This window comes from Salvelinus fontinalis, chromosome 11 (genome assembly GCF_029448725.1).
Source record: "Salvelinus fontinalis isolate EN_2023a chromosome 11, ASM2944872v1, whole genome shotgun sequence".
Lineage (NCBI taxonomy): Eukaryota > Metazoa > Chordata > Actinopteri > Salmoniformes > Salmonidae > Salvelinus > Salvelinus fontinalis.
The window spans coordinates 24,426,834-24,448,797 of NC_074675.1; the positions used below are offsets into that span (position 1 = coordinate 24,426,834).

General features: G+C 40.7%; 2 protein-coding genes across 4 annotated transcripts; one reads left to right on the top strand and one right to left on the bottom strand.

The window, feature by feature from the left end:
- The first annotated feature begins 1,362 nt into the window (after positions 1-1,362).
- On the top strand, positions 1,363-11,521 carry LOC129865350 (cyclin-dependent kinase inhibitor 1C-like). 2 transcript variants are annotated; one of them, XM_055938068.1, is made up of 3 exons: positions 1,363-1,515; positions 7,185-7,684; positions 8,296-11,521. In XM_055938068.1, exons 1-3 carry the CDS (start codon positions 1,505-1,507, stop codon positions 8,352-8,354), a joined length of 570 nt encoding a protein of 189 aa, XP_055794043.1. In that variant the 5' UTR covers positions 1,363-1,504; the 3' UTR covers positions 8,355-11,521. The 2 variants fall into 2 exon arrangements, with proteins under 2 accessions (XP_055794043.1, XP_055794042.1); XM_055938067.1 differs by lacking the exon at positions 1,363-1,515 and adding an exon at positions 1,524-2,231.
- A 701-nt stretch (positions 11,522-12,222) lies between these two features.
- Positions 12,223-21,886, bottom strand: LOC129865348 (sugar phosphate exchanger 3-like). Of its 2 annotated transcripts, none has more exons than XM_055938065.1 (14): positions 21,733-21,886; positions 20,898-21,012; positions 20,107-20,221; positions 19,614-19,706; positions 19,021-19,104; positions 18,669-18,814; positions 17,015-17,111; positions 16,617-16,701; positions 15,927-16,144; positions 15,325-15,466; positions 14,873-14,974; positions 14,365-14,564; positions 14,122-14,187; positions 12,223-13,975 (listed from the first exon to the last, which is right to left on the bottom strand). In XM_055938065.1, the coding sequence occupies exons 2-14, from the start codon at positions 20,972-20,974 to the stop codon at positions 13,883-13,885; spliced, it is 1,518 nt and encodes a 505-aa protein (XP_055794040.1). In that variant the 5' UTR covers positions 20,975-21,012; positions 21,733-21,886; the 3' UTR covers positions 12,223-13,882. The 2 variants fall into 2 exon arrangements, with proteins under 2 accessions (XP_055794040.1, XP_055794039.1); XM_055938064.1 differs by having other exon boundaries at positions 20,898-21,097.
- Positions 21,887-21,964: the final 78 nt, after the last annotated feature.

A 21,964-nucleotide genomic window follows, 5' to 3' on the forward strand; every position in this document is an offset into this window, starting at 1 on the left:
CTACATAGGCGTACAGAGGCCCATTATCAGCAACCACCACTCTTGCGTTCCAATGGCACGTTGTGTTAGCTAATCCAAGTTTATCATATTAAAAGGCAAATTGATCATTAGAAAACTCTTGAACAGATGAAAACAGTTGTCCTGATTAAAGAAGCAATAAAACAGGCCTTCTTTAGACAAGTTGAGTATCTGGAGCATCAGCATTTGTGGGTTCAATTACAGGCTCAAGATGTCCAGAAACAAAGAACATTTTCTGAAACTCGTTAGTCTATTCTTGATCTGCGACACGAAGGCTATTCCATGCGAGAAATTGCCAAGAAACTGAAGATCTCGTACAACGCTGTGTACTACTCCCTTCACAGAACAGAGCAAACTGTCTCTAACCAGAATAGAAAGAGGAGTGGGAGGCCCCGGTGCGCAACTGAGCAAGTGGACAAGTAAATTAGAGTGTCTAGTTTGAGAAACAGACACCTCACTCAGTCATTCACTGGAAATGTTTAACAATTTTGTATAGCCTAAGCAAACATCTCTTATTGACATAATGTATCTCTATGTGAGAGTGTAAGACCAGGAGACTAAACACATAAATTAAAGGTATAACAAGACATAAATCATCAATAATAACATGACACTTTGGCTGCAGTTTACACAGGCAGCCCAAATCTGATATTTTTCCATTAATTTTTTTCACTCATTGGTCTTTTGACCAATCAAATCACCTCTGAAAAAGAGCTGATGTGAAAAGAACTGATATGATTGGTCTTTTTACCAATCACATCAGCTCTTTTCACATCAGCTCTTTTTCAGAGGTGATTTGATTGGTCAAAAGACCGGTTGGTGAAAAATAGATTAGAATTGTCTGCCTGTGTAAACGCAGCCTTGTTGTTGTCCATTTGTGGCCTACTATAATAGTGTATTAATAAAGCTTTTCACATGTTTTAATTAATTTTCATTAAATTTTTGTTTATTTACACTAACATTGTAATTAATGTTAGTTAGAATAAGTAAGTCATGTTAATTCAGACTAATACTAACAGATAGCGCAATAGATTAAAATAGACTAACTTGACTAACATAATAGACCAACATGAACCTTATGCTTGATATGTAACATGTCCTAAATAGTAATATCAACTATGAGTCAAACTTTTTGAAAATGGCACAAAGCAACAAAAAAACATTGTGTGCCTAGTCTGTCCCATTGAGAACTTTTTGAGCGGGAGATGACTGTACCTAAATGAAACGTAGGCTAAACTGCGGGAGAAAAAAATACAAAATGGAGTAGAGGGTTGACTAGCTCACGTTGAAATTCAACGTGACTTGTGGTCTTGGAACGGAGCCAAGGCAGAACGTGACGCAATGCCAACATAAGAATGTGTCACATTCAAAAGAGCTGGGTAAATGGGTCCAATATATTTTACCTAGAGAGGAGAACTCTGGCACAGTGCAACAAATCTTTGCGCGCAGTTCGAATCTTACAACCGAACATCAAAACGTTCTTATAATGAAAACGAGGTAGGAAATATATTGAAAAACTCATAGAAAATGTGTTGGTTGATTTAAAAAAAGTAGTCTATACCAAGATGATTTTTATTGCATGCCAGATTTTACATTAGCCTACAGTCTTGAAGAAAGTGTTCGATAACGGTTCGTTGGCTGGCCCCAAAGGATAACCCTTTTGGGTTCCAGGTAGAACTCTCTGTGGAAAGGGTTCTACATGGAACCCAAAAGGGTTATTCAAAGGGTTCTCATATGGGGACCATCGAAGAACCCTTTTCGGGTTTAGATAGCACCTTTTTTTCCAAAGAGTGTATTTAATTAAGAATGCAATGCCAGGATGCGCACTTATACCAACTCTTTGTGTCATTGGATGAAATTGATTGAATCACTGATTTATATAAAGGTGTTTTCCTTGGGCATTGTCCAGCTCAATGGTCCAGCTCCAAAACCCCGATTGTTATGATGATTATGACGTGATTAAGTCTTCAGCGGTGATTATCACGTGATTACATCTTCTGTGGCGGTAGGACGTCCCATTGCCTTCTAGGAACAAACAAGTCACATAAGGGGACAAGAGAGCGCAATAACTGGGTGATATTAGTGTGATATTAGTTTACCGTGGACAGTGAAGAGCATCAGTCTATACTTCGGTGAGGCGCGTCAATTTTGACCCACAACGTCAGGAATTCGCAACATTATTTCAGATTTGAGTGCATCATTGGACACTGATGGTAAGATAAGTCACATTGGCAACATTTGAGAAGTTTTGCATTATTCTTATTCAGACTTTGCAGAGTAAAACCATAGGCACATCTGTGCTGTTCGGGTTTTTATTGTCAATGTGTATTTTTTCTGTTGCATCTCATTGACCAACATCTCATGTAGTATGCGAATGTAACTGCGTCATCTGTGATTTATACTTCTTCTGTGTTATGTTCAAAATAAGGTTACTTTGAATCTATTTTAACATCTGGCAATGATATCGAGTGCTGTACTCTTAAATTGTGGTAGAGTTTCAACGTTTTTCTCCTCTTATCGCCTATTTGGAGAAGTTGGGCACAATTATGATCGGAGATTGAGAATGTTTGTGTGGGTCTGGGGATTCCAGAGAGTTGTAAATGATCTAGTTACCGCGCCCACTTTTTCGTCGCAAACAACTTTCACTCCAAGGAGTTGAGCTGTTGCTGTTGAGGGAATGGCAGTTTATATTCGTTTAGAATAATATTTTTATTTTCATGAAAATATGTTATTGGAAAGAAGACTTATTTTAATCAAAGGATTTTACGTAACTTTTTTTCTTCTTCATGGAACAGGCTAAGAATTTTATCAAACTGCGTCATGAACGCAATGTAGAGAATAGGCATCTTTGGCATAGTAGGCCTAACCTATATCCTACTAGTCCTACTGTATAATATATTCAATATCTATAGCTAGAGAGCAACGAATATAATGTAAAAACTCCCAGTTTAAGTCTGTACATTTGTTTTAAAACAGTTGACAGGCCATTGCGCAATGCTCAATTGAGTCGACCTCCACCTCATCAATTCCCTGGCTCTCGCCCCTGTTCTCCTTAAGATTCTTACACTCAAAAAAATGCTGGGTTAAAAACAACCCAATTTGTGTTATTTGGTACCCCAGCACTGGGTAAATATTGAACAGAACACATGCTGAATTCTTTGTTTTTAATTTAGGGATTTTCCTTAACGTTAAAGATCCCAATTTCATTTAAACATGTTAACGTTCACACTCCTAATAACAATACAACAGAACAGATGAACCGGAATGACATTTACTCTCACGGGTCACCAAGTGTCTGAAATCTAGGTCCCTACTAAAGCTATGCTTCCAGTCTTCTGATCTAACCCGCTCGGTCTTAACTTCTACTTGGTCACAATCCCGGATCCGGGAGCACCCTCATCAGTAAAAAAGCTGACTAGCATAGCCTAGCATAGCGCCACAAGTAAATACTAGCATCTAAATATCATTAAATCATAAGTCCAAGACACCAGATGAAAGATACACATCTTGTGAATCCAGCCATCATTTCTGATTTTTAAAATGTTTTACAGGGAAGACACAATATGTATTTCTATTAGCTAACCACGATAGCAAAAGACACAACTTTTTTTTCCCACCATTTTTTTCCTGCATAGGTAGCTATCACAATTTCGACCAAATAAAGATATAAATAGTCACTAACAAAGAAACAACTTCATCAGATGACAGTCTGATAACATATTTATTGTATAGCATACGTTTTATAGAAAAATGTGCATATTTCAGGTATAAATCATAGTTTTACATTGCAGCCATCATCACAACTCTCACCAAAGCAACTAGAATAACTACAGAGACCAACGTGAATTACCTAAATACTCATCATAAAACATTATTGGAAAACACACAGCGTACAGCAAATGAAAGACAAAGATCTTGTGAATCCAGCCAATATTTCAGATTTTTTAAGTGTTTTACAGCGAAAACACAATATAGCATTATAATAGCTTACTACAATAGCCAACCACACAACAGCATTGATTCAAGCCAACAATAGCGATAATGAATAAACTAACCTAACCTTCTCAAACTTCTTCAGATGACAGTCCAATAACATCATATTACACAATACATATAGAGTTTGTTCGAAAATGTGCATATTTAGCGGCACAAATCGTGGTTATACAATGAGAATAGTAGCCAAGCTGCCAACAAAATGTCGGGAGAAATCTTGGGAGAGGCACCTAATCTAATCAATAACTAATCATAAACTTGACTAAAAAATACAGGTTGGACAGCAAATGAAAGATACATTAGTTCTTAATGCAACCGCTGTGTTAGATTTTTTAAATTAACGTTACTACGACATACAGCGTGCTTTAAAGCGAGACCACACCGAAATTAATGGCGGTATAGAAGTTTTACATTTTTCAACAGAACAACGAATTAACATCATAAATAGTTCTTACTTTTTGATGAGCTTTCATCAGAATCTTGGGCAAGTTGTCCTTTGTCCAGAAGAATCGTTGCTCGGTTGTAGATTGTCGCCTTCAACTTTGGAATTAGCAGTAAACATTAGCCATGTGGCGAAGACGTGCCCAACTCACTATAACGCAGCACTAAGAAAATTCCGAAAATCGCAATATACTGATATAAAATGATATAACTCGGTTTAAAATTACTACATTATGACGTTCTTAACACCTATATCGAATAAAATCAGAGCCGGATATATCTAGGGCCTATAACGAGAGCTTTCCAGAACGCCATCCTGAGGTCTGTCTTGCGTCATGGCGAATGTTGAAAAGAGTGTGCCCCACGTACCAAGACCATTTATATCGCCTCAGATCTGCCTAGCAACTCCATTCCAATTCGCACTGCTTGCTGACATCTAGGGGAAGGCCTATGCAGTGCATGTCGACCAATAGAATACATGCAAATTAATAAACTGACCCTAGAACAGACTGCCTGATTTCAGATTTTTCACTTCCTGACAGGAAGTTTGCTCCAACTTGAGTTTTGTTTTACTCACAGATATAATTCAAACGGTTTTAGAAACTAGAGAGTGTTTTCTATCCAATAGTAATAATGATATGCATATTGTACGAGCAAGAATTGAGTACGAGGCAGTTTAATTTGGGAACGAAATTTTACAAAGTGAAAACAGCACCCCCTATTGAGAAAAGGTTAACTCGGCATCAATAACCCAGCATCAACAACCCAACCTTGATATTTTTAAAGAAAACAACCCAACTAAGTGACCGAGTGCCTGTAACCCAGCAGTTGAGTCATCCAAGCAACCCAGCAGTTGAGTCAACCAAGCAACCCAGCAGTTGAGTCAACCAAGCAACCCAGCAGTTGAGTCAACCAAGCAACCCAGCAGTTGAGTCAGCCAAGCAACCCAGCAGTTGAGTCAACCAAGCAACCCAGCAGTTGAGTCATCCAAGCAACCCAGCAGTTGAGTCAACCAAGCAACCCAGCAGTTGAGTCACCCAAGCAACCCAGCAGTTGAGTCATCCAAGCAACCCAGCATAGTGTATGCGTCTCTCAAAGTACAACATCCTAAAAAATCTTATTTTACCCGTTTGATTCATACATTTATTATAATTTTTTTGGTATGCGTTTTATCATTTCAATTTGGCTGTTTCTATGCGTTTTCTTCATAGATGAACGTCTGAAAAGGTTGTCCATCTGATGCATAAAACCTCATGTACACAATGTGGAATAATGGTTTCTGTTACACAAGAGTGTTTCTTTGTATGAGGGGGCTGGCATTTTAATGCAGACGTAGTTGCATCCCAGACGCTGTAAAAAGTTTGCTCAATCCCACCGAGTAACGATTTTTTAGATAAGCAAAGGCGCAGAAATGATTCACTGCCTGTGTGGCACACCTTTTTTAGTGTGCTTCCTTCCCATTCACTGATGCTGATAGTGGGTAACTGACTGATACACTCTGGCGGGTAAAACTGTATTTCAAGGAGGCAAAATAATAAGAAAAAAAGATCTAGATGTTTCTAACTTTGATAAGAAAGGCCAGGGAAGGGAAGTTCTCATTATAGACCAGGGATAGACTCAGCAAGGAAAATCTGACCAACCTAACAGGTATTTATTAAAACAATTCAGACTGTTACATGTGATCTATTGGATATGAATGAATATTTTCTAGACTATTTTCTAGACTGGAAGTTGTAATGTAGGCCTATGCTGTATAATGGTTTACTTGCTATAGATTTTTTTTTTGAATTGCTGTGGGGAATTATGTGATTTTGAACCTATTAATAAAAAAGCTGATCAGGGCCTGCATTCACAAAGATTCTCAGAGTAGGAGTGCTGATCTAGGACCTGTCCATATAATCATATTCCTTATGATCTAAAAGGCTAAACTGATCCTAGATCAGCACTCCTACTCTTGAGAAGTCTAGGTTTCCTTGGTGTGTAGAATGTTTGCGTGTCACTAAAAATAAGAACGTGTTCATTTAAAACACTAGTATTGGACGGTTGTAACTCGTAAATGACAAAAACGTGTAACATTCCTGAAGTTCCGAATGTATCCCTGTAATTACATGGGGTGACTAGAAGAGCACATAAAACATTCTCACATGAGGTGAAACATTCTCCATAGTTTCCCGGGCCGCACCATGTGACCTTTCCTCCTGACCTCTCACCTCTGGCAGCCAGAGCAGAGACCAGAGCAGGTGGAGCAGGTTCAGTTTTTACATACGTCAGGTGTTCTTCTATTCTGATTCTATGGATTTTGGAGATTTATTTGGTGTGTGAGTAATTAACCATATGCTAAGAGACCAAGTGGGTTAGGTGGGGCAAGGGTACTCAACTCTTAGCCTACAAGGTCCGGAGCCTGCTGGTTTTCTGTTCTACCTGATAATTAATTGCACACACCTGGTGTCCCAGGTCTATATCAATCCCTGATTAGAGGGGGAAAATGCAGTGGAACTGGCTTTAAGGTCCAGAGTTGAGTTTGAGGGAGGTAGGGCATGTGTGTTTGATCACATAAAATTCAACGATGCCCCGAAAGGGCAAACGCTGAACAGAACAGGTGTTCTGTGTGTTTAGTGTGTGTTGGTATGAGTGTGTGTGTGTGTCTAAACCTAGGCCACACCAGTAGTGACCTGGGCCACACCTCATAGAAAAACAGAGACCTGACCTTTAACCCTCTCCTTTTCTCTCAGGGACATTGAGATGGCATCATCATTATCATCTGATGGGGCCATGCTGGTCTGTGGGAGTATGGAGGCGCTGAAGCGGAGGGCCCAGGGCCCGGTGAGGAGGAACCTGTTTGGGCCTGTGGACCACGAGCAGCTGCAACAGGACTTCCAGAGGCACCTGTGTATGAGCGTGGAGTTGGCCAACAAGCGCTGGGACTTTGACTTCAACACCGGCCGGCCGGCCACCAACGGCGCCCGCGTGGAGTGGGAGGAGATGAAGTGCCAGGATGTGCCGGCGTTCTACCACAGCTGTGTGGTAAAGAAGCCGGTGATTGGCATCGCCGGGCGGAGGGCAGAGAGCGAGAATGTCAAGCTGGCGCCGGCATCGTATCCAGGGTCGTCCAGCTATGGAGAGGAGTACCTGGAGGTGACCACCAGGGAGAGCTATAGGATCCAGAGGCCGGAGAACATGGTGGCCAGCCAGAAGGCAGGAGCAGTCAAACGGAGACAAGCCGCCATTACAGGTCAGTGTCAATGAACGGGAGAGGTGCTGCACTTTCCCCCCTATTTTCCTTCTATTGGGCTTGGTACAAAAACCATACGAAAAAAGGCAATAGATAATTAGTAGCCTATACAATGTTGGAGTCCAAAGGTTTAACTTGACTATCATTAAAATGATAATAAATTAATAATAAATACATTTGTATATTTTTTATTATTATTATTACACCCACAAGCCCTGAGGTCTTCATTTAAAGAGAGATAATAGAAGTTTAGAGGTTGTTTTGAACTTCATATGAACCTGTTATTAACCTGTTAACCTGTTAATAACCCTTGAGTGACAGCAGTGAATATCTCAGTGTGCTTGTAAAAGCACTGTATTTCAGGCCTTACAACAACACTGTTACCTATGCCATTTTCCCAAACAGTTTCCCAGTTACAAAGCCTTGTTGTGTGTCCCATTTTCCACCCTCTCCTCTATATCTAGTGCACTACTTTTAACCCTATGGGCCCTGGTCAAAATTTGTGCACTATACAGGGAACAGGGTGCCATTTGGGATGCAAATATTATTTCCCTTACATTACTGGGACTGGGAACTAACACCTGTTCTCTCTCTCTGCTGGTCATCCACAGAATTCTTTGTTGTGAAGAAGAGGAGGGCCATGCACCACAAACGGTCCTCCCTGCAGTAAACGCATCCCAAGAAAGAGCACCACTCAGTGGGCATGCTTCGTTTGGAAATCAACTCATTAAGATGCATTTATAATCTCTGCAGCTTTCTGTAGCGACTCTGACTGTCAAAAAGCTCATAGCTATACAAAATGTCTTAAAAACTCCTGACAAACTCTGTTGATTTCCGCGCAAGGAAGCTAACTAACATCCTCTCAGAGTGAAACATCTCTGAGCGGAAATGATGGATATGTTTGTATATATATTTATATAGCTGTATTTCATCTATATTTCCTAAGCTTGTATGATTGTCTTAAGCTTTAGATTATACTGTGAAATAGTTCAAATACACTCATCAGGAAAAACCTAAACGGCTCTGTGGTAAGAGACTTCTTCCAACAGTAACCTTGGTATAGTATTTCTTAACCTCTAACCACCTCAGCCCATTCTCTAACAGCCTCTCTCAGAGTTTTGATAAGAGGAGTTCACCTACTCCTGACCTCACTCCACGTGTCGTCTTCAGTTTCACCACGGCTGTAAAAGTATCAGCCACTCGAGTAAGAGGCCCCGGGGTCACCTCAGGTCAAATTGGCAACGTGACCATGATTAGCCTAGGGTACAAAGGTCAACGTGAAGTTCCAGCACTCAGGCTATCAGGCCCATCGGTAGGGACTTTTATGATAATGGTACATCTTATTGAGTAATAATGCTTCTCAATATATGTATTTTATTACGGTAATTGTTTTATTCTTAACAAGATACTAAAGCGTCATATCAGCTTTTTGGTTTGAGTAGTATTACAGAGTGATATAAGGTGTCAGTAGGCAACAAGATTAAATTAGCTTAAGTTCATTCTCAAACATTGTTATTATGGCAGACATACACTTCCTCGTTGGCACCACCGTCTCTGTAAAATTCGTCAAGTACTTCAGTACAAAACTGAATAAAATTGTAAAATGTTTTTATTTAGCCCCCTTTATCTTTCCATGATCTATTTAGCCCGCTTAATTTTGCCCCATTTATCTTATTAAGGTATTAAAACATATTCTTGGAAACTGTTTGGTAACAAAACTGAATATACCTTGTATGTTGGCTTTTGTTGGCTACATCCCTTTTACAATATATCCCTTTCTACTCTTGTCTTTGTACAATGACAGCCTCTAGGTTTTGAACACGACTCGTTTCTGTATGAAGGTAATGTAGCATTGACATTATTTGGAGTTGAAGTTATAATGGTGTTGGACTTCATAAAAGTACATTGATCCTTAATGCATACGGAACATTCCAAGTTCTGTCAGTAAATGATTATTTTTATGTGGAGCTGAGCTGTAACACATTTCCATTGCTGTGCTAAATACTAGACTGTTGTGACACCTGAGGCAGTTGACCAAAAAAATGAAAACATATATGATTTGTGAGACATCTGTAAGCGTTGGCTTGAGTCAAGGGACGTAGCCATAGAAATCCACATGCCTTACGCATCTCCAAATACATCTCAGATATACCTGTGATTAACATACAGTATCACAGATTTATCCATTGGCATTACATTACAAACTTTATACCATTCATTCTCCATAGCCAGAGTCACATCGCAATACTGTAAATAATAGTGGCAAAAATAGCAATCCTACAGGGAGTGCCTTTCCCTAAATGTGTCATGTTTGAACAAATAGCCATAATCTGGATTACCTACCTCATTGAACGATTGACATAAAAAGTGAAAATAATAGAAAAAAGATATACAAAATAAAAATGGTCAAATAATTACAACCTATTTGTTGGAAACTACAGGAGATAAATTTTGTATTACTGTTCATAGCTGGTTCAGTGGGAAAGCGGGTTCAGACCATAGGCTTTAGTTACACATCAGGTAAAATAGTCAGTGTGTCAGCGTGATAGGCCCATTCCAGCTCAAAGCAGGACTTTGGAAACTCAAGTCCTCTGGGAGTCCTGAGCTTTGTTATCTCTAGCTCTCTGGCTTGCTTTGCTTTGACTGGTTTCCCAGAACTAGACAGAATGGAGGATAGGGGGCAGGGACTTTATTAATAGACAGCAACAGAATGATGTCCGAGACCATGAATCAAAGTGGTTCTATAGCCAGACAAGTGGCCTGTGTTCTAGAGGGCTTTTGTCTGGATCCAAAGAGGTCCTTATAACACCGCCCTCTTGACTTGCCAACGTAGAGAGACATGTCAACAGAACGTCTTGATTTCCGTTTACACACTTCACCTCACAAATGGAATCGATTATCCATTTTTATTTAATAATATTTGATGGTGTTTTTGTTGTTTTGTGTGTGTGGTTGGACTGGAGTCTATATGTGCATTCAGGTATATATGCGCCTGTCTTTCAACGTGTTCAAAACAAATCTTTAAAAGTCTGTTAACTTATTTTTAACTATATATTTTGTTTTTGTAGGGAAATAATTCTAAATACCCTTTCGGTAAAACGAATTGCTTATGTGTATTGTTGAACTGTCTTTGCACTAAAACATTACTGACAAGATAATTCTATATTTCTGATTTTATAGAGCTACTCTCATGGAAGGGGAAGTGTTTATAAATAACAAACTTTCACTGCTGAACTGGGACACTGACTATGGGCTATCATAGTTTGGGTCGGACACAAAATGATAAATAGATAGTAGGTGCTTTCTTGGTATTACAACAGTGTTAAAACAAGGTAATACTCAGCCGTAATATTACTGACTGTACTGGTTTCCCAGAATTCCCTTGGCAAGCGAACTGTGATAAGTTAATGATCATAGATCTGTACACAGCTACTGGGCTGCTCAATCCTGCATCCTCCCTGGCCCATAGTATGTCCCACAGTGGCAAAATAAACTTTGATCTAAATCTAATTAACCTGTCTATCGCAGGTATATCAAAACATAGTATTGCATGCCTTATATGCATGAATGGATAATATCCTCATATATGTTTTTGATAAGATAATGGTTAATGTATGCAAAGTATATTACAATGTAATTACATGGGAACAGACTATTAGCTTTGATTTGGTTTAGTAATAGTTTGAAAATAAAATGACACATTTCAAAATTGTGAACGTTTTTGTGGAGGATTCAATGACCGGTGTTTGGTGCACTGTTGACTTTGATGTTAATTTGTTACAGTATGTTTCAGATTATTAAAGATGTAAATAAATGATATAAGTATACCAAAAAGTATTGTTTGTTTAGACTCGTCTTCATTCATAATTTACTACCGCCTTGTACATTAATATGATCTTCAGTGTCAACACCTGGAAAATCTAGTAGGCCTACTAATTCTACACATATTAAGTCTACTAATTATATTAAACCTAATTATATTAGGGGTGACAGGTAGCCTAGTGGTTAGAGCGTTGGGCCAGTAACGATTGCTTGATCGAATCCCCGAGCTGACGAGGTAAAAATCTGTCGTTCTGCCCCTGAACAAGGCAATAACTCGCTGTTCCTAGGCCGTAATTGTAAATAATAGTTTGTTCTTAACTGACTTGCCTAGTTAAATAAAAAATTAGGCCTACTAATACGACACATATTTTGATGGTATTATTTTTGCCTTAAAGGCTCCTCCTGGTGGTTCTGAAGTGACGTAACACGTCTGTAACAGGTTTGAGCAGGCTATCCCATTAGTAATTTACCGCGAAAGTCCTTCTGAACAGATCCTCTTAATTTGTGTCCATTTTATATGTGAAAATAAATCATTCTGCCAAATATGACAATTTATTCAATGTTTCTAAATGCTGGTTTCATTGCTTTATGAGATTTCTACAAAGAAGTCAGTTGTGTGAATACTGTTTAGGTCATTGAAGTTCAAATTCATTGAGATGCTTTCCCAAAATATATCGTAAATTCCCTAGTGAAGAATAAAATATAGGAGTCAACAGTTTTGAAAAAGTCAATTTTATTTTCTTGAAAAAAAATAAAACATCACATAGGCTCATTAAAATATGAATTTAAAGTGCACATATGGAGAACAAAAATGAACATTCATCACAGATTAAGAAGATTAAGATTAAGACATTCGATAATGATACAATTAAATACACATTCCATTTCTTTAAGTTTAGCAGGTCCTGGACCAGCTGAAATGCACTTATGACCTTGGTTAAAACCACTACAGTAATTTAGCAACTGATCCCAGTCCAACCAGGAGAACTACTTGTACCGTTTTAATGTATGTACCTACAGTAAATAAAATCAGTATACTTTTAACTCATTTTTTTTTACATTTATGTAATCTTACTGTTCTTTAAATAAATAAAATCTTTAAAACTTTAAAAAGCTGCTTAAAAACTTTTTCGGCAAACGTACTTTTTTACACTGACCACGTTTAAATGCACACCAATATTCCGTTATTATTCGGGGTACTCAAGTGGGTTGACACACGTAAACATCATATCCCGTTTACAATAACCCGAAAAAGTTTTGCTGATGCTTCGTATTAGACCGTGTAGCCTACCCGCTAATTTCACCCTTAATTTAGACACTTTCTGTTTATAATTACTGACAATTGGTAGGCCATTTGTTTGCCAACTATTATTAGATACATGCAGCTTCTCTTCTGTCATAACTTGTTGTCCCAGAAGACCAAATAAAGTAGTGCTCACCAGAATAATGTCTTACATCGATAGAATGAATGCAGTAATAATCTAGCTAAAACCGGTAAAGTTGTCTGTTTCGTTTAGCGACCGGGGAGAACCGTGGAAAGATTCCAAAAACAATGGAACAATTGGTCTGTGCAAAATGTCCAAAAGTCATCAGTTTGACCGGTCTTAATTAAATTAAAAGCTGAGAAAACGATTAAATAGGTTTATGATAAGACTGTCTGCTTGCATAACAGCATCAAAGATAACACATTACACACTAATTTTCTTAAGAGATGCTGAAAGAAATACTATTTCTCCACTCACTTCCTGAGACAAAATTAACATTTGTGGCCCAATTTTACTGCAAAAAAATGCATAATTCTGCAGGAGTTAATATTATGCTACATGTGAGAGGTTATAGGCCATTTTTCAGTTACTATTTAACCCATATGAATGATCTACTATCCAGAATACTGTGTGCATGTAAACGTGGTCACTGACTATTGTATGTGCTACAGGCAATGACTGAAGATCCACCAAGCGGATGTGTGACTGAGATTCTAAGAGTGAGTGACGGACTTCAGTGAGTGTGTGTTTTGCGTGTCTTTGAAATCTGATCTCCACTAAGCAACTGAGCAGATCCAATCATTCTATACAAGTAATCATTATACTCTCCAGTAAACAGGTAAAGGAATTTGAATCATTGACAGCTGCTTGGAACTTCCTATCTCGGACGACAAACATTGAGAGGGCCCTGCCCCCACTCATAAAAGGCGCTGAAGTAATATCTTTAAAAAAACGTATTTCAGACCAAATATATACATAGATTGGACACACACATTCATAGACATGTTATACATACAACTACAGTAGTGATCAGTGGACATAGTCTGATTGACCGACAGCTAGTAGGCCCCATAGGGAAGGAGTAGGAAACATGGCCGCCGTGAGGAAGGCTTCACAGCTGGTGTGTCCGTGCCTGTCTGTCCCTCCACATGGCCCGAATCTCAGTCACGATCAGTGGCAAGATGAAGATTATGCTGCCCCCCGTCTGTGAGGCAATCACGACAGGACCAAATATGTCACAAACAGGGACAACACAGTACCTTATGTAAGATGCTCCTGAGGAGAATTAGTGACTAATTAACAGAATACATGAACATTGTCTCACATTATGGATTAGACACATGATCTTACCATGACTATGAAAAAGTAGAACACACACATCCAGCCCAGTTTGCTCTCGATCAGCGATACCAAGTACTGAAAGACAAGGTAAAATACTCAACATTAAATCACTGGAAAGCACATATTTATGTGTGTGTGTATGTATGTATGTATGTATGTATGCTATGTGTGTATGCTATGTGTGTATGTATGTATGTATGTATGTATGTATGTATGTATGTGTGTACTTTCTTGGTCTCTAGTGTGTGTTACCTGTCCCGCTGCAGCTCCAATACTCCCAGTCCCGTCCACTATGCCGGTGACGGTAGCCAGAGCCTCCTGACTGCCCCTGAGGGCCTCCTGTCGCCCCAGGTCTGCAGAGATGGCTGAGCTGATCATGTTGGACGGCCCTCCTATGAAGAAACCCGTGGTGGCCAGGAGAGCTGCATTCACCACCTGGTCCGGAGGGGAGTCTGAGGGGGGACGACACAGGGTTAATTCACATGTTTTTTGTGGATTATGTATGAGACAGGGAGGGATATGGTTCTGATTTTCTTCCCCCCCCCCATCAAGGGCTCCCCTTGGTGGTCTAGAATTGACATAACACAATAATGAACAATTTCAATTTTTTCTCTCTGACCTAAAGAAATAAAAATAAAAATGGGAATACTATTTCTTAAATAAATGGGATCACATTAAAATTGAATGTTGGCATGAATAATATAGTGAGATCTTTTGGGCTAGAAAAAGGAGGAAGGCGGATGAAAAAAGGAGTACTCACGACTGTACCCCACCAGGGCTCCCATAGCCAGCAGCAGACTGACGGCTAAAACTGGAGCTCTCTTCCCCATGCAGTCTGAGATCAGGCCCTGGATCGTACCACCTGTGAGAGAGAGATCCAGAGAGCAGAAGATGAATACACAAATTTCCGGTCCCGTCTTAAGGGCTCTACACAGTCCACGCAAACGGAGCAGACGGAGGTCCGTTTGCGTCGCGTTCCAAAAATTCAGTCGCACAAATGTACGTGAAACTGCGTAGAGAGCGACGCAAACGGACCTCCGTCGGCTTGCGTAGACCACGTAGACCCTTTTAGACAGCATAGATAAATGACTCTGCATAGCTAGCTACGATGTTACCACATCTAAACCGCAGTCAACAACACCAATGCCAATGTCATTCATATTAACCAGTCAATACAGCTAGTGTTAACTAGGCCTGGGCCGGAACACTCACCGATGATGCCTCCCACGTCGTACCACACAGAGAGCCTGTCGGCCTGGGCCTCCTTCCAGCCAAAGTTCCTGCTCAGGTAGAAGGGCAACCAGAAGAAGAAGGAGTAGTTGACCAGCTTCAGGCAAGCGTAAGCCAGGGAATACTGGGGAGAGAGGATGACAGTCACCAGAGTCATCACAGAAAGCCAGAACTAAAATCTTCATATCATCAGATGCTCCATAATACAATACTTGCTTTATTGGTCCATTTGCACAGGCAAGGTCCTGGGAGGAGAGGTTGAGAGAAAGAGACTAACGCAACTAGTGACGTCTTCACCCCCCCTAAACAAAACTGTCAGCTAAAGAATAGAGACAGAATGGAAACGCTTGAACAGGGAGGGGCAGATAGCAGAGAGGCAGGGAGGATGATAAGATGATAGAGATATAGAAATAGAAAGGGATATAGACGGGGAGGGGTGAATTAAAGAGGGAGATAGCAGGGTGAGTGCGAGAGAGTGAGTGGGTGACCGCCAGCCAGAGTTAGAGGGATCACGAGAAAGAGACAGAGAGAGAAAGAGGGAGACATTCGAGACACACAGAGAGCTCTAGTAATATCCCACTCACAGGCAGCACCCCGGGCAGGCAGAAGGCCTGGCAGAATCCGATGGCTTTGGGTGTTTCCCGCGGATCCTCATCCCCCTGCTGGATGGTGTAATACCCTCCGTCACACACCTCCTCCGATCCCTCCTCTTCCTCATCCTCTTCATCACTCATCAGAGGCCTGTGGCTGTCTGCATCTCTCTCCACTGGACTCAGACCTGTCTCTGACTCCAAACACAAACCTGATGGAACAGAGAAATGAAACTCTTCATCAAAAGAGTCACACAGTACATTGTAGCTATATGAGCTTTATATCATATTCCACATACAGTATTACAACTTCCTCACAAAAAAAGAAATAATATAAAAAAAAAAAAATGTTTTACTTCCTCACGGGACAATAAAGATTCATGTCAACAGAATTGACACAAACAATTAGATGACCTTTGAAGTTGCTTAAATGTTTATTCTATTCTACTGAGCCATTTACTTTATGTTCGTATTCTTATCTTTTTATTATTTCTTATTCTTGTTGCATTTTCGAGAAGGAACCTGCAAGTAAGCATTTCATTGGACGGTGTATACCATGCGGATCCTGTACACGTGACTAATAGAACTCGAAACTTGAAGTGAAAGAGTACAGTACGATACAATGATAGGGAGACAATACCAGATCAATGAGGGAAACTGGGCATGCGTGGACCTAATACTCACCCACTTCTTTAGGGGAGGTGAGCAGACCAAAGAACACCACCACCCCACCGGCAAACTGCAGCACTGAAGTGACCAGGAAGGCATACTGCAGAAACACAGCATAACACCGAGGTGCCTTGTATTGTGAATTGTGCTGTTCATACTCTGTGCTTTCATGTTTCCTTCCCTGGGATCACAGATGGACTATATAGCTAACTATGTAGCAAGGGGTTGAGAGAAAGACAATACCGCATAAATTCACTTTCCTCTACAATGTAGTGACCTTTTCTTCTCGACTTACTGACTAGACCATACTATGTATTGTCTATGCAACATGTCCCTTTTTCATCTAGACCTTATAAAAAGGTGAATCCCAGAGCAGATCTATAATATGAATATCTGTGTGCATCTGCACTCACCTCATATCCGTACTTGAGAACACTGGATGCCAGGAAAGCTCCCAGAATGTTCCCAACAGAGGCACAGGCACTCCACAGGCCAAACACAAAACCTCGCCTGGAGGGAGGAGGAGACATACAGCAGTTACAACGCTCTAAAGAACATGCACAATACATACAACATACTCAACACAATACTCAATTAGAACCTTCTCTTCTAGAATACAATAGAACCAAGAAGAAATCAGTACATCACTTCCTGTCCATATGATTTCAATCACTTTCTGACCGCACCCCTTCGATGTAAAATAAGATCTTAGATTATTTAAAATAGGGTCTAAGCTCCAACATTTGTGAAAATGAGTCAAGTCTGAGTTCACGTGTTTTTAGATAATTGGCGTTAATGCTTAAAAAAAGGTATTTTTGATTAAAAACGTTTAAAAAAAGAAATCATAGAATAGATTGACAAGATTGTATTGTTACAGGTTTTGTTTTTTCCATTTATGTTTTGAGGTTGGACTTTAGCACGTATAGCTTGTTAGCACGTAGGGCGCACCGATTGGTGTCACCTCGTTAGTCAGTATGTGTTACACCTGTGCTGGTTTCCATCACGTTAGGGTTAACGTGTTTTACCTGTCCTGGCCCAGGTGCTATTTAAGAGCGGCTGGCCCAGTGCCTCAGTTGTCTTGATAGATGTGGAGGGTTAACACCTTTAGTTGGCGCTTCCTATTTTGATCTCTAGACAAACAATCCCTTATCTGATTTTGTTTTGCTTCTTGTCTTTAAGTTTGGTGTGGGTTTTTCTTTTGTTTGCCTCTTGGGCAAATTTAGTTGGTGTCTTTTAGGTTCCAGTTGTTGTTGCTAGTCAACTTTCAGTGGACACGCCCATGTCTTTCAGAACCTCTCCTAAAACCCCACCTGTTTCATCTTGGTTGTTGGTCAGTGACTCTGTTAGTTCCCCCTTCTGTTTGCGTGACATTTTTGGTTTTCTTGCTGGGGAACGTAACAGTATGCAAAATGGGTCAACTTTGAACACCTATCTCCTGAATGTTTTGGCATTCAGGTCTAAAAATGTTACTTTCTGACCAATTTCACCATGGGCAAACCTGTATGAAAGGTTTCTGGCAAATCAAAAGGGGTGTAGTCAGAAAGTGATTGAAATCATATGGAACGACCCCACAGTTAAAGCAATCCCCTAAGGCTACTGTTTGTAAAGACAACTTCTGATAGTTGACAATCAGGGAGCCTTACTCAATCTGTGTGAGTGATCGGCATTGATCAGTAGTGATCAATGCAGATCATTTTGACAATATTGCAATATTATTTTTCCGCTGGTTTTCTGTACCTGCACCTAAACTCCAGTATTTTTCCTTCATTGCTTGTTCTCCATCTTATTTTTAGGGAGCCCATTTGTTTTCAGCACTTTTATTTCCCTGACTGACCAAAACGAGTTTTCTCATGGCTCTCTCTCTGACATATGGTGAGCAATATGTTTGGAACATCAAATCGCAATAAAATCACAACATCGAATCACAATACATATAGAATTGTGGGAATCGCAACAAATATCGTATCGTTATAATATCGTATCGTAAGGTCCCTGGCAATTCCCAGCCCTAATGATCAGTGATGGAGTATACTAGTGTCATGGCAGAGAGAAGGATAAGATACTCACCCCGACTTGCCGAACCAGTTCCCCATGACTGCCACCACACAGGGCCAGACAGCAGACTGCAGTAGGCCGTTCAGCACCCAGAGGCCACAGTACAGGTAGATGTTATAGAACTGCAGCCACTCAGTCAGGGTACCAAACACAAACTCCTGGGAAGTGAAGGAGGGAAAAACAGAAGGTTATATTGGATTACGTCACCAATAGAGCAGAATGAAACGTAATGGGATCAAAATGCAGAATCTGCAGTATACACGACTATTGTAGTAACTACGTTTTAACTAAGTACCTATTGTAAAAATCTGATGTAACAACCGTGTAGATGTAGATGAAATATAAAAAGCAATGCCCCACTTACCACTATGGCTGAACCACACAGACCAAAGCAGAGGACATACCGGAGGTTCATGCGGTCTCCGATCACTCCACTCATATATAGGCCCTGCATGAATATTGAACAACACATGCATGTTTACTCTGTCCTCCTGCTTTAACTCGGCAAGTAAAGAACAAATTCTTATTTTACAATGACGGCCTACCCCGGCCAAACCCTCCACTGCAGCTCAGTACTCAACCTGTTAACAACTACTATATACCCTCAAGATTATAACCCGTAATAAGAACTCTAGGCTATACGTCACTTCCTCATGACAGGGCCTGGAAAGCACAGCCATAAAATCTTTAGCACAGCTGAGTGGGGTCAAAGGTCAGGGTTCAGAGTGGGGAGGTCAGAATAGGGAATGTGAGAAGACTGCATCAGTGTGCTTGTATCCATGTTGATAATGACAGATAATATTCACGAATGAACACCACAGTCAACTTTCAGTGTGGGGCAGGAGAGAGAAGTAAATCTGATCTGACTGATTAGGTCACATTGACTCACTGTTGCTAGACTACCAGTACACCCCCCCCCCCCCCCCCCCCATGACCACAGCTGGCCCTGACACTCACCACGGCGTAGGAAAACAGGAAGATGGTGTCGAGGACACCCAGGAACAGAGTGGCTTCATCGGAGTCTGCAAACAGGTTATTCTCCTCCCATGTCTGGAGGAAGATTCCGAATAGACAATCAAAGATACATACAGTAACACAATAAATAAACGTTATATCATAACAAACAAAAACTTTGTCAGAGCATCTGAATAAAGGGATTTATTTAACCATTTGACCATTAGTATTAGCTGTACTTCATGGTCTGTTTGAGCACTCATCAGTAGCTCCGCACGTGATAACACTTCCTCATTCACTACACAAAAAGTAAATATTGAGGACTGCATCTAAAGATATCACTAAACAAATCCAATAGTGCAAACTAAGGCAAAATAGCAGACATCCAGGAATTAAGTCATAATCCAGGAATTAAGTCATTATAGGCCATCATTTAGGGGAGACGAAAAGGGCGGATAATTCAAGGAAGTGAATCCGCATCCTCCTGAGTACGTACCTTTCCGGGTGAGAAGGCAGGAGAGCTGGCATTCTGCACAGAGGGAGTCCACTGGGCTGAGATGCTCACTTTCACATTACTGAAGGTCTTCCTTGAGGCGTGCAGGAGGACATAGCTGGAGAGAGAGAGGGAGGGGAGACTTAATAAAGCCCTGTTACATTCTTAGCAGAACAAGGGACCAGAAACATCCAGGGCCTTCCAATGCTGTGTTTGGCTGTTTAAAGCAGCTGGTGTGTAGGTCAGTACTCAACCCGTTTACAACTACTATATAACCTGTAATAAGAACTCTAGGCTATACTTCACTTCCTGATGACAGGGCCTGGAAAGCACAGACACAAAATCTTTGGCACAGCTGAGTGGGGTCAAAGGTCAGGGTTCAGGGTAGGGAGGTCAGGAAAGGTAATGTGAGAAACACAGGGACAGATTCAGTATTAATCGGATTCTTACTGCTCAACTGTCTGATACGTTCACTTTCTCCTACTCTGATAACAACCAGTGTAATTACAGTGTAATTACAGTGGAGACCTGTATAAGACTGTGAGTACTGTAGCTCCGGTCCAGGCATTAGCACGTGTTGGGGCTCCTGGCTTAGTACTGTATTTACTTAAGGAGGATGTAGGCCTATACGAGCACAAGTGAGCCTGTGTATCAAATGTGCATGTATGCTCTGGTTTAAGTGCTTGTGTTGAGAGCATTTAGGGAAAAGAGAGCTGGAATGAGAACTCTGAACATTCAGAGGGTCTTATTCCAGATCCCTACAAGGCTGGTGGGAGTTCAGGAGTTGAGTTTACCTAAAGAAGGTGAGGAGGAAGGCGACCAGGTGATGGTGGGTGTACTGCGCCAGGAAGCCACAGCACGGGGACGACATCACAGGGGTCACCAGGAGGGATAGAAGGGGGTGGAGGCCTTCAAGGGAACAGCAGTAGGAGGCAGGAGTGGGAGGGGGTTCAGTGAGGGAACAGCACCACACTAGCTTATCCAGCAGTACAGCCTAGATCACAGGACAGCAGGAAACACAACTCTAAGTCAGAAACACAGCTTTGCCTGAAAAGAGAGAACTGGGATTTAAAGTCCTATGAGACCAAGTGGATATTTTTTTACCATAGTAAACGCAGGTAAAAGGTATAGGATATAAAGCCACAAACAGGTGACCAAAGGTCTTGGTTAGCCTCTTCCAAAGAATAAAACCACAAAGCTTGTTACCATTAACCTACTTCTCATCATCGGACCTTAATGTTAGTTATACAGCCAACAAACCTTGGAATCTGGTCTGAACCCTTTATCTGGTGTAAACACCCTCTGAATCACACTCTGCCAATAAAGGCAGCAACATACAAAAACATATTGAGATTTCCTTGCCTACTTTTTCCATGTACTGATTCTAGATAGGAAGAATGTAGCTATTGGTTTGCAATAAATAGCCATGGGAGCTGTCTTCTGTCTGCCTCTGTTGCTGGCCAGCAGTGCAGCACTTAATTCAAGTGACTCACTCTGGTGATAGGTAATGCATATGGAATACACTAGCTTGATACTTCTCTTTCACTAAATAAACATTTGGCATTGGATAACACTATATGGAAATGCAAATATGTAATCAAGATTGAAGTCAAACGGATAAGGACTTACCTTTTTAATTCACCTAAACAGCGACGCTAGCTTGAGATCATCTGTTTACAGTCCAGTCTGCTATTGTACAGTGTAGCAAACGGTTTCTTTTTGTTTTCTTCTGCTCTGGTTTCACGTTTCCTACTGCCACCAACAGGGCTGGAGTGTACCGGAAGTGAAAGCATGCAACACAGATCCACATGCCCCTAGTTTCAGCCAATCGTGGTGTTTCGAGTCAGTAGGTGAAGGAATT